At 37.7% G+C, this 20,617-nt stretch overlaps 1 protein-coding gene across 1 annotated transcript; it reads left to right on the top strand.

Annotated features, from left to right (window-relative positions):
- Positions 1 to 748: 748 nt before the first annotated feature.
- Positions 749 to 5,907, top strand: LOC109216044 (methyl-CpG-binding domain protein 4-like protein). Its single transcript, XM_019380173.1, has 4 exons — positions 749 to 934; positions 1,053 to 3,264; positions 5,184 to 5,380; positions 5,501 to 5,907. Exons 2-4 carry the CDS (start codon positions 1,075 to 1,077, stop codon positions 5,622 to 5,624), a joined length of 2,511 nt encoding a protein of 836 aa, XP_019235718.1. The 5' UTR covers positions 749 to 934; positions 1,053 to 1,074; the 3' UTR covers positions 5,625 to 5,907.
- The last annotated feature ends 14,710 nt before the right edge of the window (positions 5,908 to 20,617 follow it).

Below are 20,617 nucleotides of genomic sequence, written 5' to 3'. Positions count from 1 at the left end.
TAAGTATATTCTTATCCCTAAATTCAACTTTCGTTTTTCGAAATTAAGGAATATCTGATTTAATTTGCGTGGAAATAATTTTTAGTATGTTTATGTTTTGCAAATATAATAAATAAAGCACAAGGACAAACATACTAAATATTGGACTATATTTATCGCATTATATGTTCTTGTACGAACAACTGTATATTGTACTTTCAAGAGGGATATCAAGATCGACAACAAAAGTTTTAGTTAAGGCATAACAACCAAAGCATTAAAAGGAAACATACACAAAAAAATATTGTCCACACAGAACTGTTCGTTAAGACACCATCACAATAAATACTTTTAAACTATAATACATAATTATCTAACTAATATGACAAAATTGATTATTTGTGTAAGTTTTGATGATATCATTTTATTTTAAATTCATGTATATGCTAATGTAATAATAAATTTCGGCATTTACTGATTGTTGTATTATTATACATAAAATTTCTCTCATTAATTAAATTTTATTGTTCCTTCATATGAATAAATATTTAAATCATTCGTGCTATAAATAAATAAGTAAATTAAAAAAAATGAGAAGATCAAAAATGAGAATTTTTAATGTTTGAAAGGTTTTTGAGAACCACAGTACGGTAATTAATTTTCAACCAATGACAAACCTACAAAGTCCTTATAACCTAGAGATTATAATTCATGGACCTAAAACTCTTTTATAAAAATCTTAAAAATTAGATAAATAGATGTATAGGAACTTTAAACAATGAGCCTCGGGAAGCTGAAAGTTTTTTAAGAATTAGAGATTATAATTTCATGAACATATGTTTTCCTTTGATATATTAAGAAAAAAAGAAAAATCAGAGAACCGCTACAATATTCTAACCCACTTCGATTTGGCGCCTAATTCCACCGTCCGAAGCGCCGGTGTTCGCTTTTGCAGGTTCGGTTCTTCTCTGAGCCCTTTTCTGGGGTTTCCCATGGAATTTCTGTTTTTATTGTTTGAGAGCTGGGTTTGATTTTGGTTTAAACTTTTTTTTTTTTTTTTTTGTGGTGAAAAGATAGCACAATAGAGACTCAGATATGGAGCCTACTGAGAGTGTGTGCGCGATTTCTGGACAAACAGTTGAAGTTAGAAATAGAAAGACGATAAATGATGAGAAATTGGGGATGGCCTTCTCGTTGAATCAATCATGTGATGGATTTTCAAATACAACAGCAAAAAAGAGGAGGAAAGGGAGAAGAAAAAAGAATAGGGCTCTGAGCTGTGATAATAATGTTTCTACTGAAGCAAAAATCAGTAATGATGATATGCAGGATGTATGTATGGATGGGGAGCATAATAATAATGGGAAAAAGAGGAGGAAAGCGAGAAGAAAAAGGAATAGGGCTCTGAGTTGTGATAATTATGTTTCTACTGAAGCAAAACCCAGTAATGATAATATGCAGGATGTATGTATCTATGGTATCAGTAATGATGTTATGCAGGATATATGTATGGATATGGAGCAGAATAATAAAGGAAAAAAGAGGAGAAAAATGAAAAGGAAGAAGCAGAGAGAGAATTATTGTGACATTAAGGGGCCTGAAGAGGAAGCTAAGATGGCAAGCTGTTCTCCACATTTCAAGAATGTGCCTGACTGTGAGGAGAATGTAAGTAGTAAATCCGTCAAAGCTACGTCTGATTTGTATATCAAGAGTGAGGGCTTAGCTACTTTGGAAATGGATCAGAGGAGTAATAAAAGGAAGAGATCGACAAATGCTAAACGTGCTGATGATGAGAAAGGGCCTGACTGTGAGGAGAATAAATCCGTTGAAGCTATTAATTCTGATTTGTGCGTGAAGCCTATAAAGACTGAGTGTGTGGATGTTACTTTGGAAATGCATCGGAAGAGTAACAAAAGGAAGAAAAAGAGAAATGTTAAACGTGGTATCTCTGATGCGAAAGCAGGAAGCGAACTTGGTTCTACTTATGAAACAGATGCAAATCCAGATGAGAGGGAAATGGATGTGAACCCCGTCCTGAATGGTCCTCCTAATACCAACTGGGAAGAGATGACAAGCAAAGATATTAATGAGAAGGATATTAAACAATCTGGTGATTTGGATGAGGGATGTATTACTGTTGCTTTGTTGCCTGTAAATCGTGGTGATAATGTTGTAGCTAATAGTATTGATGATCTCTTTTCGCAGTTTGCATACAAAGGTGGAAACTTTAGTTCTGTTAAAACGAGAACTAAAGATGACAAGAATGCCCTTGAGTCACAAGTTTGTAGTCCTTTCTCTCATAGGATGAAAACAATCCAAAAGGCTTCGATATCTGGCTCTATGACTGGAACTGAGTGTCATTTGTCACTTCTTGGGAAAGAAGGTAGCGTACCCTGCATATCTCAGAATCTGATGGATGAAACAATGACTGAGACAAAAAGAGTTTGTGTTTCAAATTGTGACAAGGTAAATGATGTTTGTGTTGAACAGAAAGTACGAGTTGTTTCCCCCTACTTTGTGAGCTCAGAGAACATAGAAACTGAAATAAAGAAAGGAAGGTCCCTAAAACGTGTGACGAAAAGAAATGGAAAACGTAACAAAAAGTCAGAAGCCAAAGTTCGAGTTATTTCCCCCTACTTTGTTAACTCAGAAGTGGGAGAAGAAATAAAGGTAGGGAAGGACAGACCAAACTCGCCTTCAAAGAGCTGCATCACTGGAAAAAAGGTTTCTCCCTACTTTCTTAATGCACATCGTAAAAAAGCGAATGCAGTGATCAGCATGGTAGGAGGTGGAACAGACTCAAAAAACCCAAAACCTTGTCTCTCGGAGAATGGAGAAACTGAAATGAAGAAAGGAAAGACTCTAAAACGTGTGAGGGAAAAAGATGAAAAAACTGACAAAAAATCACAAGCCAAAGTTCGAGTGGTTTCACCTTACTTTGCTAACTCAGAAGTAGGAGAAGAAATAAAGGTAGGGAAGGATGGACCAAACTCACCCTCAAAGAAGTGCGTCACTGGGAGAAAGATTTCTCCGTACTTCCATAATGCACATTGTGAAAAAGAGAATGCAGTGATCAGCACGGTAGGAGGTGGAACAGACTCAAAAAAGCGGAAAAATTATCTCTCTGCTGCTCAGAAGAGAGACAAGGCCTATTTAAGGAGGACTGAAGATAACACATGGGTACCTCCCCGATCCCATTTTAGTCTCCTGCAAGAAGACCATGCTCATGATCCTTGGAGGGTGTTGGTTATCTGTATGCTTCTAAATTGCACCACTGGCTTGCAGGTAATTGTAGCCACTGTTCCCTTACTGAATCATTCCTAAGTAGACAGCAAACTTATGATTGTTCGTAAATAAAGTTGTCATGAAGTAGGGAGGTAAAATATTTGCATTGTCTTGTTCACATTGTAGGAATTGATTGAATTCTATGTGGTATAACATTTATTTGGCTATTATGGTATGAAAGATGATGAGCTGAAATATAAGTCATTGCTGATTCTTGAGATGTTTGGTTATCTGGCTAGATAAAGTTTCCTGTATATTAAGTTACGGAACGTGCTTGGTCTTTTATGGCATTGTTGTGCTCATAAGCCATGTTAGCACGTGTTATTCTTCATAATTACATAGATACAATGAAAGCAGCATCCGGTGGACAATTAGGAAGCAAACAATTTTTAGACCTAAAAAGGATATTTTAGGCAGATTTCCATTCTCGAAAAGGGGATGTATACAGGGGCGGAGGCAGAGTGCGGGATGCGGGTTCGGCCGAACCCAATAGCTTTTGTTCAAACCATGTATTTGTCTTAAGAAATCCATTGAATATGGATAACTTATTAATTTAGAACCCAATAACTTAAAAAAAGATTACAACCCCGAACCCATAAGATTCAAATCCTAGCTTCGCCTCTGGATATATAGGCAGTTTATTAATAAAATTATTGTGTCATAATATCAGCTACTTGACAAATGTAAATGCTTCTGATGTTCTGAATGCCTTTCCATGAGTGAACTACCATCCCAACAACATAATGGAACAGAGGCAAGGATAGGCCCAAGCATCAAAACTGAAGTATCATTGGGATCTTTTATTGTTTTACATTAGTTTAAAAGTCCTATTTAATGAATAATGTGTAAGTTAAATACTTTGTCCTATTCAATTTATTTATAGTGAAAAAGCATTAAATATCATGACAAAGTTTGTCACTCCTTCCGTCCCAATTTACGTGGCACAATTTGTCATATTTGTGTGACTATAAATCATCTCATTAAAGGTAAAATTGAGTTTTTAAAGTTAAATTGTTTTTAAATATAGAAAAGTGACATCCTTTTTGGGATAGACTAAAAAGGAAGAATGCTACATAAATTGGGACAGAGGGAGTATTTCATTACCCGCACATAATATGGAGCATGTCCTCCTTGATGAACATTGTCAAACGTGCTTTGCCCTGTCCGGCGAAATTTGAAATTTATTTCATGATCAAAGATTGTTTAAACCTCACTAAATTAGGCAATTTTGTATGGGGCAGCCAATAGACACTTAGCTGTGCTGAAAGGTAGCTTAGATGTGCTGAAAGGTAGCTTACTGTTTAGAACATGAGCATGATCCACGTTACCACTTGCTGACAGGGAAAGCAAGAGAAAGTTTCTCTCTTTGATATCACTTTTGCTCATTTTTCAATCATTTTACAGCACCCACACCCTCAAACTCATATTGTTTGTTAAATCCTTGTTCAACACTTGGGGTCATACTTCTTTTTAGGGTTTAATAAGGATGAAAAGTAGCTATCGTCAAACCCATCTTGACGAGAAGATGCTTGGCCTACTAAGATGTGGACGTAGAATAGATGAGGACTGGGTTGTACCTATCTACTAAAATGTACACCATAAAAACAACAAAAATATGAGCATTATTGAAAGCTTTAGGAAAGAAGGTAGGATTACCTTAGCATCCCCTTTTTTTCTGCACTTTGATTGCTTGTTGACTAGAAGTGAACCTCATAAACACTCCTAAAGAAGTATGAGAGCCATATAGTTATTTGAGTCTTAAATTTGATGTAATAACTTTGTTCCCCGAAGTCTCAATGTTCTGCTTATAAGTATACTGAATATTATTTGAAAGAATGTTTGAGTTCCATATGCTTCAGCTTCCCATATATGTTTGTTGGATATGGATTCCTACTAACACTTGCCTACAATGCAAATAGGTTCGCAGAGTCTTATCGGAGCTTTTCACTCTCTGCCCAAATGCAATGGCTGCTACGGAGGTTGCTCCGGAGGATATTGAAAAGTTGATACAGCCTTTAGGAATATATAGGAAGAGAACACGGATGATTCAACGACTCTCTCAAGAATATTTGGGAGAAGGTTGGACTCATGTGACGCAGCTGCATGGTATTGGCAAGTAAGGGAATATGTACAATGAGCTTTGCACTGTAGCACACTACATATGGATTTTAACTCGTCATCACAATTACCTAGAGAAACTGACTTGACAACTCTTTTGTTTTTCTTAACTTTTCAGGTATGCAGCTGATGCATATGCAATATTTTGTACGGGCAAGTGGGATCAAGTAACTCCAGATGATCATATGCTAAATAAATACTGGGATTTCCTCCATGAACTTTACGGATATGGCTCTGCCTGAGGGTATTAATGAACTATAAGTTAATAGCAAAAAGCCCGATATAGTTATGGACAGTAGGTCGCAGTAGTAGGTGTGGCACATTTTGGGGGTCAGTTACATCTTTTTGGTAGATGAACCTCTTGAATTTTTACTCCTATATTAGATGACAAAGGGTGGGACGGGCAATGTGGAGATTCTAATTTTTTAGATGTTGTTCAATGCGATTTTTGGGACCTCGTTTTTAAGTGACAAAAAAAACCCAGCCTACATTCTATTGAATGACTTTCTTGTGAGTTTTTCTTTCTCTTTCTTTGTTACTTCTAACCAAATCTTCAGTATGAAGTTTGATGAGCATGTGTCTTTTTTTTGTGTGTGAATATTTTCTTGGTTGAAAATGTGTAAGTTAATGTTAGGACCTGTTATTTCATGCAAATTCAGGAGTAAATTCTTGAAAGCATGTATTTGAATTATTGTTTAAACAAAATTGAATTACTGTGTACTCTAAACCAATACCATTATGAACTCTGCGCGAATTAGCAATGTGATTGAAAAATAGTTTAAGATGATATTAGTCAAGCGGTAAGCTCCTTCTAGGATCGCAATTCTCAATGGATCCAATGCGCTAAATGCTCCCAATTCTTCGATTGTCTGTTTCTTACCTCCAGACATTGGTTTGTTTCTGCTGCAATTTTCATATTAGTGTTTTTTTTCTGAATTGGTGTTACTCTTTTCAGGATGTCTAATCACTAATTAGTACCCAATTGTATTTCTAGGTTAATAATATTTTTCTTGAATTGGTTGAAAATGTGCTTTAGTTATTTGGGGGTCTGTTTTTCTGATACAAGGAATGAATCTCCAACCCAAACGAACCTGTTCTAGTTCAGTATTCAGATTGTGAAGCTGTACTGGATTTAGAAGTACAAACCTGATATTGTGCTTGTGTTAGCAAGCTCACATAAAGTAACAGTAGATTATAATTTTATCTGGCTTCTCATACTGTTGTTTTCTGGATAATTAGTGAACCTATGATTCTGTCTATTAGGCATGGTATCAATTATTAAGTGGGAAGGACCTTTTCTACGTGGTTCTGATATGGTCACTCTTTATGATTTGCTACAAGAAGGTATGGTCAGTTTAGCTTTTGCATTGTAAGTTAATCGGTAAATTTATCAGCCATATTGCCAGTGATACTGCGTTTGCAGTAGATTTTTCTAATAGTTGGAAGAACTTCTCATTCTTCTGAACAATTAATGTTGGTATATATTGTTTCATGAGCCTATTGTTTATATGAAATGCATCAACTAACCTACTTGAGTAGATTATTAGATATTCGTTTTCGGAGCATATCAACTTTTATTGACACAGAGTGTCAGTAGCCTGGTTGCCTATCTTTTGATAGTGAACCAACTTATTCAGATTTGATGATTCACGTTGTATGGGTCAGAATCCGACCCCACGACAATTAACGAGGCTAATCCCGTTTTAAGTTAATTCATGATTAATTAGTGGCACGACCACTCAGAATTGACGACGTTCAACCCGCCTCTGGCTCGGTCAACAAGGCCCTGGCCTATCCGCCACTATAGAGGCGAGATCTCAACGTGGTCACGGCCACTTATTACCAACTCACGAAGCCCGCAGCTATAAATACCAAGAGAGGGGATCCTAGAAAAAGGGGGGCTGTTTTCTTCGCTACTATAGACAGGAGAGAGAAGGGAAAAATATACCCATCCTATGGGAAGAGAAAAACACCATTGTAAGGCTCTGAACCTCTTCATGGAGAAGCAGACCAAACAAATATTGTCAATAAAGGCTTTTAATGTTTCTCCCCCTAATTCTGAGTACTTATTTTCGTTTCTTCCACTTGGTCCAATGGATTATTACGATTTGCTATGATTTTCCCGTGATTATTTGTATTGTTTTGCACTCATAAGATATGTGATAACTTTTGAGCAAACACACATCTTGTTTTAGAGCATGTGGTAGATCTATACATAGGTGATAATTGGTGTATCTTCGGGCAGATCTGTGATTTGACTCTACCAATCTCCCTTCGCTCCCATCATGGAATTAGATAATGGCCGAATAGCCTAGTAGACCCCTATACTTATTCCGGTATGACATTCCGGTCCCCGTACTTCACTTGTTTTCATTAAGACGCTTCTATTTGCTCAAAACTATTATCTTACACCCCTCTCCCCCGCGTGTTCTTCAAATGCGCTGATATGGATGACACATCCGTATCCATGTCAGATTTTCTATGACATGTCATTTCTTTTCTTCAAATTTTTTAATTCTCGTTTTCCTTTTTCACTCGAGGATTAGCACACACACCATGTATGCAAAGAAAATTTACTCTCATGCATGCATCACTTTCTACCATTTTCAGATTCTCCATTCCTTTTCTACAATTTTGAACTCTCCACCCAGTTTTAACCACCGAAACACAACCTCCACGGCATGGATAAAAACCCAAACAGTTATGATCAACAGATCCACCCACAGCAATTGTAAACAACAACAAATCCAGAATTATCATTTTTAAGATCCCTATTCTTCTGCAAACAGAGAAACAAATCAGAAATCTTGAGTATAAAAACACCAATTACACAAGAATAAAAGAAATTGCTTGGAAAGAGAAATACAATATAGAGAAAAAAGTGAAGTGAAAAAAATAACTTACTGAGAATCAAGAATTAGTTTTGAGAAGTGGGTATAATTCAAATTTATTTTATTTTATGTGATTTATGGGTCTGATTTGGGAGGAAAATGGTATAGACAATTGGAGGTATAAGCGAGAAGATGCTGGAAGTGATGGTAGAAGAGGAAAAGGAGGCGACGACGTCAAAGATGGTGGTGGAAGGAAGCGACGGCTAACGTATGGACATGACTGGTTTTGAAGAAGAATGGGTCTTCAAGTGTGGGTTTGAAGATAAATTGGGTGTTTGTTGTTTTACTTTATACTTTGCTATTATTTTATATGTTTTTTATTTCAATTTTTTCTTCTAAAAATTAGAATCACAAATTCACGCTTTTTTTGCACGAGTGTACCGAACATTTTATTCACCTCAGCTTTATCTATGCCACATAAGCAAGGTCAACAGTCAGAGGGGTTTAAGATAATAGTTTTGAACACGTAGAAGTGTCTGAATGAAAATAAGTGAAGCAGGAGGACCGGGATATCAAACCGGAACAAGTACAAGGGTTTACTAGACTATTCGGCCATTAGATAATAGGAATATCAAGTTTGTAGAATTTATGATACTTGTAATTCGAAAGAGCTTGATTTAAGAGTAAACAAAAAATAGTTGTAAGAATGTTAGCAGGAAGAGATCTATGTGCATAGCATATCATATTAGTCTCTACCACAAAATCATTCAACTTCTCAGCTGAAAAAGATATAATCTCTTCTTGGTTTTTGTGTATTTGGCAACTATATATAAGGAAACTAGGATATCCCTAATTGTGTCCTTGAGGAGCTTTTATGTCAAGAAGAAACACATACCTATCACTTTAGAAGTATGTAACGATCCAGCCGGTCGTTTTGAGAGTTTTAGCCCGATCCCCTATTAACTGTTTCTCCTGTACTTGTTTCTGCTATTGTGACTTGCCGGGAGGTTTCGTTTTGGTTTTGGGAGTGTTTTGGGACACTTAGTCCCTAAACGGAGGCTTAAGTCTTAGGACTTGAACTGTAGTCGGAGTTGTGTGAAGACGACTTCGGAATGGAGTTCCGTCGATTCTGTTAGCTCCGTTGGGTGATTTTGGGCTTAGGGGCGTGTCCGGATTGTATTGTGGAGGTCTGTAGCTTATTCAGGCTTGAAATGGCGAAAGTTAAATTTTTGAAGATTTTGACCGGTAGTGAACTTTTTGATATTGAGGTCGGATTCCGACTCCGGAAGTTGGAGTAGGTCCGTAATGTTGAATATGACCTGTGTGCAAAATTTGAGGTCATTCGGACGTGATTTGATAAGTTTCGGCATCAGTTGTGGAAATTTGAAGTTTCAAGTTCTTTAAGTTTGAATTGGAGGGTGATTTGTGACTTTTTGCGTTGTTTGATGTGATTTGAGGGGTCGACTAAGTTCGTATGATGTTTTAGGACTTATTGGTATGTTTAGTTGAGGTCCCGGGGGCCTCGGGTTGATTTCGGATGGTTGACGGATCATTTTTGGACTTTGGGAGTTGGCAGATTTCTGGTGTTTTGTTGCAGACCTCTTCTTCATCGCGTTCGCGAGAGAGGTCTCGCATTCGCGTAAGGCAACTGGGGAGGACAACTGAGTTGTTCTTCGCGTTCGCGATGTGGCTCCCGCGTTCGCGAAGATGTGGGACCTTAAGCCTACGCGTTCGCGAAGAAGGGAACACCTGGGCAGATTTAAAAGTTCAAAATCGAGGGTTTATGTCATTTTTCACCATTTGAACTTGGGAGCTCGGAATTAGGCGATTTTTGGAGGGATTTTCACGTGGGTGTTTGGGGTAAGTGATTCCTACCTAGTTTTGGTTGATTCCAATGATTATATATTTAATTTCATCATTAAATTAGTGATTTGGGGTGGAAAATTTGGGAAAATTTGAGAAAAGTTCTTAGGCCGAATTTTGGGGTTTTGATCGAGATTTTGGTATCGGATTTGAGTAAATTTGGTATGGTTAGACTTGTGAGTGAATGTGTGTTCATAATTTGTGACTTTTACCCGATTTCGAGACGTGGGTCCGGGGAGGCTTTTTGAACGATTTTCCAATTTGTTGCTTTAACTTTGATTTCATTAGCTAGATTAGTTTCTTGTAGTTATATTTATGTTATGTAATTGGTTTTGGCTAGATTTGGGCCATTCGGAGTCGGATATTTGTGGATAGAGCATTGTTGCGGATTGATTTGAGCTTGGTTTGAGGTAAGTCGCTTGCCTAACCTTGTGTGGGCGAACTCCCCTTAGGATTTGGTACTGTTTTGATATGTGAGCGTCGTGTACGTGAGGTGACGAGTACGTACACGGGCTAATTGTTGTAGAAACCCGAGTTTTGCTAAGTAATAACCTGTTTTCCTTCTTATTTGAGTTATATCAGCATGCGTAGTATCCTGTTAGCTTAGAATAGCATGTCTACTTGCCTTAATTGTTTATTTGAACTCTGTGCAGCGCGCTTAGTGAATTTCCTGTTTTTCCTTGACTTGAACTTAGTCTGAACTGTAGGCTTTCTAGCTGTAACTGTTATTTCCGTTGGTTGAGCTGCATATTTACTTTGGGAATACGGAACGGTATTTCGGGAGATCCCATGTATTGCATATTTACTTTGGGACTATAAAACGGCATTTCGGGAGATCCCCTGTCTTGCATATTTACTTGGGACTACGGAACGGTGTTCCGAGAGATCCCCTAAACATTTACGTGTGGGACTAAGGGACGGTATCCCGGGAGATCCCCTGTTGTTATCTTTGTGTGCTGAGCTGTTGCCTTTTTATGATTTCATTCCTGTTAGATTTTAATATTTAATTTTACTGCGATACTTCATTCTGTCTTATTTTATTATATTTATACCAGTAGGGCCCTGACCTGATCTCGTCACTACTCGATCGAGGTTAGGCTTGGCACTTACTGGGTACCGTTATGGTGTACTCATGTCCTTCCCTGCACATGTTTTTCGTGTGGAGATCCAGGTACTGCAGTGAGTCGAGACAGCTTTGGAGACTTCAAGGTATACCTACCGCGTCCGCAGACCTCGGAGTCCATTTCTACTCTTCCCCATGTCAAACCACTTCCTGTATTTTCTTTTTGTTGGACTCTGTAGTATAGAGATACTATTTTCATTCTGTAGTTTGTGATTCACGGTGTTCCGGGTCTTGGGATAGTTGTGTACATTTCTAGAGTAATTATTGTATATGCCGAGCGGCAACTTAATTGTTATTTAAATTACCTGTTAGTCGTTAGCCTTTATGTTTTCATTTCATTTCCGCAAATGTTAGGCTTACCTAATCGTAGAGACTAGGTGCCGTCACGACGGTTCACGGAGGGAGAACTCGGGTCGTGACAAAGGTTTGGGACCCTTAGGATATTGGTTCCTTAGAGTTTGGATCTTGGTGGTCTTTTGAAGCATCAGGAATGTGCACCTCATACATGACCTTACTTTCTGTTCTATAGGCTCGTACTATATCGTCGAGTTCTAAGGAGACAGGAACATTGACATCATCCAGACACTAAAGGCTTGTATTTACTTAAGTTTGCAAAGGCTTGTTCTGGAGATTCTGTATGTTTTTAAGCAAGTCTTATTAGATTACCGCGCGCTCATTTACTTCTATAGCAACAGAATGTGGTTTGCTCCTGAACTCGAATAACAATTTTTAAATTGTTAGTCATGTTCTGTTTGAGCTTTTACTAAATGCTCTTATTTTGATACAATGACTATGAAGCATTGTTGTTGTCTTAGTATGTTTGATTGGGCATTGTTTATGTGAGTTAAAGGCATAGAGATATCTTCATACCATCAGATCTTGAAAGGGTACTATGGACTTGCCTGAATAAGTTTATCACTTTTGGCATCTCAATATTATTTATTTGCAAAATAGATAAGAATATTGAAATGTCTAGTGTCACACCTCCTTTTTTTACACACATACCCCGAAGGATAAATGTATAAGGGAGTTTTTCCATTTAAAGTGACATTATTCGAAATGGGATTATTTATTTATTTTTTAGAGTCGTCACTTGGGATAGGATTGGATTTTGGTGTCCCAAGTCACCGGTTTAAATTGAATCCCAAATCGAGGAAAATTTCGACTTCCCCGTTGGAGTCTGCGAACCAGAAATTCTGAATAAGGAATTCTGTTGACCCGAGGGAAGGTGTTAGGCACCCTCGGATCCTGTGGTTCTAGCACGGTCGCTTAAATTATTACAATTGGCTAAAAATCTGATTTTAGTACATGTTTTAACTTATGTGCTTTTTAACTTTAAACCGCTTTTATTATTTTTTTTAAGAGAATTGCAACGTCGTAAAAACGCGTCTCGAACCACGTCACATAAATGCACCCGCGGTTTTTGACACATTTCGACTTTGTTGAGATTTGGATTTGGGTCACATAAATGTGCACCCGTATTTAAGAAGGTAATATTATTAAATGTCGGGCCTAAAGCAGCTAGCGTATTATTAACTTTGCGGGAGGCCATGAAATTCGCTAAATGGCACGTCCCAAATTCTAAGGATTTTAATTAATCAATTAATGAGGGCCCCGCAATTTATGCATTTATTTGGCAGGACTTACCTCATTTATTGTTAAAGGCCAACCTAAAGCAAACTACAAGTTTCTACTTAATTTGTCTCTAAAAATAAAAGAAGAAACCCTAATTAATTAGTATTGTTCAAGAACTAATATACTAGTGTCCTTGACTTTCGTTCAAGCCTTCAGTAATTCCTTTGGGCTTCAAGCTCAGCCCAGTAAGAGTAATATACAGCCAAAATTTGAGTTCGGCTTCGGACAGATCTCATTCAAGCCCAACCTTACATTCAGGCTTATTAACTTGTAAATAATGGAACCATTTCACATTTATTCAAATCAACACTTGACACCCTCATACGCTTATCTCGATAAAATTCAGAGCAACTGGACGCCTAATCCGACTGGAATAGACTTATATTCTAAAATTCAGATTTTCTTATCTATTTACCTACTAGTGAGCTTCTGAATATTACTAAAGGCAAAACAAACCGGGAAAACGCGAATTGAAGTTTTAACAAAAATAGTCATGAATGTGAATCTCAGATGAGCAGGCTAAGCAACTTGATTACGAGATTTTACTTACGCTAACGCGAACAAGTTAATAGCCTAACTTCACACTTTATTCACATCTAATCATCATATAGCTAAACCAAACTACTCAATGAAACGCAGATGTTAACACGATTAACTAATCTACTGATATTAGCTACTGCGGTACAAAATTGTTTTAGACATACGTTCAGCTTGAGGTTAAACTTGATGTGGCCATCACACGCTAATTTCACAATCAAATGCAACTCTAAATTGTTTCAGAAGGAACCCTGAGCTAAAGCAAGTATTAATTATACTGAAGCTACAGCTAGATAACCACAAATTTAAACAGACCAAAACAGTCCAATTAAGTACATACAAGTTAGAATTAAACTACACTAAACGAGTATATCTAACATCTGATTAACTACTAAAGCATCAAGGTCCAAACAGGTATGGTTTCCAGGAGCAAATGAATGAGCATTTTATTGCATTTCCACTTCGAAAATACATCAAGTCAAATTCGAGAATGTGTACCTGGAAATAGAATAGAAATGGAGGAAAAGAAATCAGCCAAGACAATAATCGAGCAGCAGCAGTAAGAAACAATATCCAACAGTGTTGAATAACAAGCAGTAGAGGATCAAAGCAGCCCAGAAATGGATCCAGAAATCCAGAAGTGTTCAAAAATCAAGCAGAACTAACAGATCAACCCCAAACCAGCTTGAATAAGCCCAAAATCACCCGAAAACAAACCAGTAAATCTCTGAAACTTCAGCAAACAGGCATTGAACTAGAAGAGGTGGAAATCAATGCCTAGAACTCAAAATTAACCTAGCAAAAGCAATGTAACGGTGTTTTTTTTTAAATCTGGAATTCAAATTTAAGCTTTTAGAACTATAGACTATTTTGGGGGAATTTTGGGGTTCAAAAACTTTGGGAATTTTTCAGATTGTTCCCCTTCTTCTGCAAGACAGGGTACACTGCCTTTTATAGGCAAAGATTAAGACCCTTTTCCGATTTTATTTTACACCTTAGCCCCCTCTTAATTTTCAGTTTTAGCTTAAAAGTCCTTGGGGTACTGACTTGTTACCCAAGCTAAACAATTAAAAAATATGAAATTGCACTAAGACATCCTACTAGAAGCTTCCCAATTCTGTTGTTAAAGATTCCCTAACCTCAAATACCTAAGCTACCCTTCAATGCCCTGTTATTTACCCTGAACCTATTGTTTTACCCCAGCCCCTTTTTAACCTATCTAAAACACTATCAGCTATAGCCAACAGCTTAATTAACTAAGATTAAACAGACCAACTACTATCAGAATCCGACTTATTAAAACCTAATCAACCCCAATCAGATTGTTACTATCAGAAGAATAGCAAACATATCAAATTTGAATCAAAACTAATCCGAAAATCCAATTAAACTATCAATTAATTGCCTGAATTAACTAAACGAACATTTGAACACTTAAACTAGCAGAAGTAAAAATGAAACTCAAATCAGAATTAACCAAACTAAAAATCAAACTAACACAGAAAACAAACAAGATTGACTAACAACTAACAAAACTGGAACTCCCGAGAACAAAGAAAAGAAATAATAAAACTGAGAAAAGAGACTTACTGATTTCAGAATCCATATGGCTTAACTTGTCTGAATTGATTTTTGATTAATGTTATTTGTCTATTTCGTCAGAAATAGGCATATAACATTAAACAAAAGATCAACTGACTCCAAAACATCTCAAAACAGACCCGACTTCACAAACCCTAGATTTGAAATTCAACGAGTTCCGGTGGGATTTGAGGGGAATTGGTTAGGGATTAGGAATGAGGGAGGTCAGGGGAGCGTAGGGTACGAATTTGGGGCTGTTTGGACAAGGTAAGGTTTTGGCCGGAGAGTTTAGATTCAATATTCGAGACGTTTGGCCGGGATTTGAGGGAAATTGTGTTGGTGGTTGGAAAGAGGAGAGTGAGGTGGTTCTATGGTGTATTTTTGGACGGAAAAGGAGCATCGCCGCCGGCGGAGGCGATTTCCGGCCGACGGCGCTAGGGCGAAGGGCGGCGGAGACGGTGGTGATAAAAAACGGGTCTGAGACGATGATGAGAGGGGGGGGGGTAGGGGATCCGGACAATTTATATTAATTTTGACCTAGTTCCCAGCCGTTGGATCAAGGATCCTCGACGACTGGGATTGCTTGACGACAAAACGTCGTCGTTTCACTTAGGGGTGGGGGGGGGTGGCGAGGCCGGGTTTAGACGGGGTTTGGGCCTGGTCTGGGCAACAATTGGTATTGGGCTTGGGGTGAATTTGGGCCCAATTTTGGGGTCTTTAAAAAGGGAAACCCCAATTCTTTTAATTTCTTTCATTTTCTCTTTTTTTCTCTTTTTTTTTTCCAAGATTTTTGTCAAATACAAAATTAAGCTAAAAAGACCTGATTTAATTCTAAAACTAAACTAATTATTTTTCCAAAAATTAATTAAGTCTTAATTTAAGGAAAACTATGACAAATTCGGAAATTAAAAGGTAAAATGCAAGAAGAGCTATTTTTGGATTTTCTTCCTTAATTAAATATTCATCCTAAAAAGTAGAAAATTAGGTCCTAAATGCAAATGCACTATTTTTGTATTTTTCTATAAATTAACCATGCACACAAAAATGCAAGCAAACATGAAAATTATGCAATTAATTCCTAAAAAATCAAATAATAAAAGAAAAATCATAATTTCAAGAATTCTGTAGGAGCAATTCAAGCGAGGCAAAAATCACGTGCTCACATCTAGTATCAGCTGCAAAGTTCAAACCCTTGGGCTACTCAGCGGAGGTTTTGAAGCTTACAGAAAAGGTTCCTTTTATTTGCACTTGTGAAGATTATCCTCTTACAGCAAAAAATAGTTGTAAGAATGTTAGCAGGAAGAAATCCATGTGCATAGCATATCATATCTTAGTATATACCACAACATCATTCAGCTTCTCAGCTGAAAAAAAGATATAGTCTCTTCCTGATTTTTATGTATTTAACTATATATAAGGAAACTAGGATATCCCTAATTGTGTCCTTGAGGAGCTTTCATGTCAAGAAGCAACACATACCTATCACTTTTGGAAGGTTTGGAACCCTTAGGATATTGGTTCCTTAGAGTTTGGATCTTGGTGGTCTTTTGAAGCATCAGGAATGTGCACCTCATACATGACCTTACTTTCTGTTCTGTATGCTTGTACTATATCGTGAGTTCTAAGGAGACAGGAATATTCACATCACCCATACTCTAAAGGCTTGTATTTACTTAAGTTTGCAAATAAATTCTGGAGATTATGTATGTTTTTTAAGTAAGTCTTATTAGATTAGCGCGCGCATTTACTTCTATAGCAACAGAATGTGTTTTGCTCCTGAACTCAAATAACAATTTTTAAATTGTTAGTCATGTTCTGTTTGAGCTTTTACTAAATGCTCTTATTTTGATACAATGACTGTGATGCATTGTTGTCGTCTTATGCTTGATTGGGCATTATTTGTGCAAGTTAAAGGCACATAGATATTTTCATACCATCAGATCTTGAAAGGGTACTATGGAGGATTTGAAGCTTACAGAAAAGGTTCCTTTTATTTGCACTTGTCAAGATTATCCTCTTACAGCAATCCTTAACCATCCATATTATCCAACATTCATCTTTTGTTTCCTTCTCGCTGTGCACTGTATGCGCCATGATGAACAAGTGGAGTTCTCATTGATTTAGAGCTTTAATTATCTGCTAGATGTTTGCAAGAATGGCTCCACCAGTAAGGAGAAAAGAAAGGTAAGGCTTTTCAAAGCACTGTCTGTCTGGTAAATTTGGCTCAATTTATCGCTTTCATTATTTCTCTGGGGATGCCTCATTCCTTGACTAGAATTACTGTAAGCCAACTCCCATTTTGACTGATGCTTGTTCTTACCAATTTTGGTCATCATTGTTGTGGTAACCTTGCTACTGAAATACTTTTATCACTATCATCCCTTTCCTGCTCGAAGTTAAGGGAGCGTAATGATATGAAATGTTGTAATTCCTGTCAGCTGAGAGTAACGTATACTCGGGTAGATTACTACGCTGGGCCTTTTCCTTCTGTTCTTCTTCGTTTCATTTTGTTGTGCCGTTTCTTTTTGGAAGTTTTTGTCCTTTTTTGTCATTCTAGGTTGTTATATTCTTCGTTTTTGGCCCTTAATTTATAGTGAAATCCTTTTGGTTGATACCTTTTTTTGCTTCCTGTGAGTTCATAGACACAGGATAACCAGAATGATCACATAAATCATAGCAGTGCAATACATCTTAATGGACAGACTATAAGAAGCCTTCTGAACGATGACCAGTATCCACGAGATAGAGAGTTTTAAGTTCTCAAGCCTGAAAACAATCAAAAGAAGAATAAAGGACACACGTCAATAATTGGATTTGCCTAAACTTTATGCTTTTATCAAGAGTGGAGAATATCAGAAGAACCCAAATCAAGGTTGAGTTGCTTACTTTTGATTTGCATCAATAATCCACCTCCTTGGTTCTGTCAAAAACAGAATGGTCAGGTTACATTCTAAGTAGGAAATGAAAAGAAGGGTCTGGTAGATTTTGTAATAGCAGAGAATAGACTACAATGAGGAGGAGGAAAGTGGACAGTGCAAAGATGAATCTGAAGAGGCAAAATTGATTTTTAAATTTTCTTCTTGAGAGGTATAAATGATTTCAAGAATGTAAGAATTGGCAAGGTAAGTCCCATCTGGAAAACTTTTGGTATCTGTACATAAATATCTCTTTAAATTTTGTTTTGCCTTTCTTTGATCAGGTGACAAGAAAATGGTTAAGGTATTGAACATTGACATTGAAGGTAATCATTTGCATAGGCTGAAACTATTTCCTTTGTATCTTAAGAACTCTATTCTACTGTCCCTTAGGCGTTGCTAAACTATAACCTTACAAGTTGTTCAGGTTAGCCTGTTGGTGAAAAGGGAAGACTCATTGTTCCACCATCTTTGGTTATATACAAGTCGTTGCTGATGATGCACATCATTTAGACTTGCTCGTTGTGATTCCAACGGTTAAAAAGTTTCTGTGTTCATGCCTTTTTCGATGCAGCTTTGGGAAATAGGCTAGGCCTCCAGTACCACCAGACTCATGGCTCTAGTATGACATTGAAATGGTTGATATATGTGAATGATAAAGATTACATGCGGTTACTTCAGTCAAATCATTTTTGATCTACAACTGAAGTGAGGAATTTCAAGGATGAAAGCGATGTTGCCAACCCTTGCAGAGGTACTTATGTGAAGACTTTATATCTATATTGAAGCTGCATTTTAGACGGTAAGCAAAGCAGTTCTCACATCCTGTGATGATATTAGCTTTGATAACTGAAGACTTTGTTTTTACCTTTGGGATATGTTTATATATACATGATTGCAACTTTGCATATTGACCTAAGAGAATTTTGGTGTTGGAGTTCATAAGATAAAACTTGTTGTTTCTTAGTCAGTGTCTGGATTTTTATATGTTTATTTATATGAGGTGTAATTAATGGTTCCAGAAGAGTTTGTATCCTCTGAAATGAAGATCGACCCAGCAAGGGACTCAATAACATCTCCAAGCACCTATATCGAACTAGAGAGGAAAATGAGTTAATAAACCTCTAATAGAAATCAAAATTCTTGCCTTAAACTTAGACAAACACTTCACAAAACCACAAAAATAAGAAACAGAAGCAAAAGCTATTGAAAGCTCTTTCCCTGATCAATGTGTAAATCTTTCCCATTTCCATCGTGCTCAATTTCATATATATTGTCCAGAGCTTTACCCCGAGAGAACCCTAAGATTAGTGTATTAATAGTATTTTATATGCTAATTTGATTTGGGGAAGTAGTTTCCAACTCCCATATGAATGTGGAAGAAGACCCAATTCCTCAAAATTCTGAACAGTGGATCTGGGGAAAGATGAAGAATGTGCTTGTACAGGCTAGACTTAACAGCAGATTGAACATAGCATGTATTGTTAGAAGCATGACGAATATGTTATGCTCAATCTGCTGTTAAGGCAAACTTTGGCCGGCATTTGTTCAAGTGCCTTTTATATTTCAAGCCAAGAATTTGGATGGAGGCTTTTGCTCAATGTGTTAAGGTTGTTAAAGTTAGGTTGATGAGAAGAATATAACAACTACCCAGTAAAATCCCACAAAGTGGGGTCTGGGGCGGGTAATGTGTACGCAGACCTTACCCCTACCCCGATAGGGCAGAGAGGCTGTTTCCGATAGACCCTCGGCTCAGAAAGACGAAAATAAAAAACAAGAAAAGACAATTCATTAGTAACTCCAGTAGAAACCGTAATAGTAACAGAAGCATAACAACCAAAAGATAAATGACATGCAATAACAGTAACTAGTATCTAAGGCTCGGGGCTAAGACAAACAGCAAGGATAGTGTGGACTCAACCTAAACTGCAAGCCATCTAAGATCAACCCTAATCCAACCCCGCCTCACCCCGGGTATGAAGTAAGGAAAGCTTTACTACCCCCTAACCTACAACCCTAATGCTTGACCTCCAGACCTTCCTATCAAGGGCCATGTCCTCAGAAATCTGCAGTCGTACCATGTCCTGCCTGATCACCTCTCCCCAATACTTCTTAGGCCGCCCTCTACCTCTTCTCGTACCCACCACGACCAACCGCTCACACCTCCTCACCGGAGCATCAAGGCTTCTCCTCCGCACGTGCCCGAATCATCTGAGCCTCGCTTCCCGCATCTTGTCATCCACAGGGGCCACGCCCACCTTCTTCCGAAAATTTTCATTCCTAATCTTGTCTATCCTAGTGTGACCGCACATCCACCTCAGCATCCTCATCTCTGCTACCTTCGTCCTCTGGATATGGGATTCTTAACCGGCCAATACTCTGCCCCATACAACATGGCCGGTCTAACCACAGCTCTATAAAACTTGTCTTTAAGTATCGGTGGGACTTTCTCCATTTCATCCAGCCCGCCCCTATATGGTGAGTGACGTCCTCGTCGATCTCTCCGTCCCCCTGAATCATCGACCCAAGGTACTTGAAGCTATCTCTCTTGGGGATGAACTGTGATCCAAGCCTCACGTCCCTGCCTACTTCCCTCGACTCAGCGCTAAACTTGCACTCCAGGTACTCTGTCTTAGACCTGCTCAATTTGAAACCCTTAGACTCGAGGGTCTGTCTCCAAACCTCCACCTCTCATTAACACCGACCCTCGTCTCATCAATTAGAACTATGTCATCAGTAAATAACATATA

This window comes from Nicotiana attenuata, unplaced genomic scaffold (assembly GCF_001879085.1).
Source record: "Nicotiana attenuata strain UT unplaced genomic scaffold, NIATTr2, whole genome shotgun sequence".
Taxonomy (NCBI): Eukaryota; Viridiplantae; Streptophyta; class Magnoliopsida; order Solanales; family Solanaceae; genus Nicotiana; species Nicotiana attenuata.
Note: the sequence above shows the minus strand (reverse complement) of the source record. Positions and strands in the feature narration are given on the sequence as shown.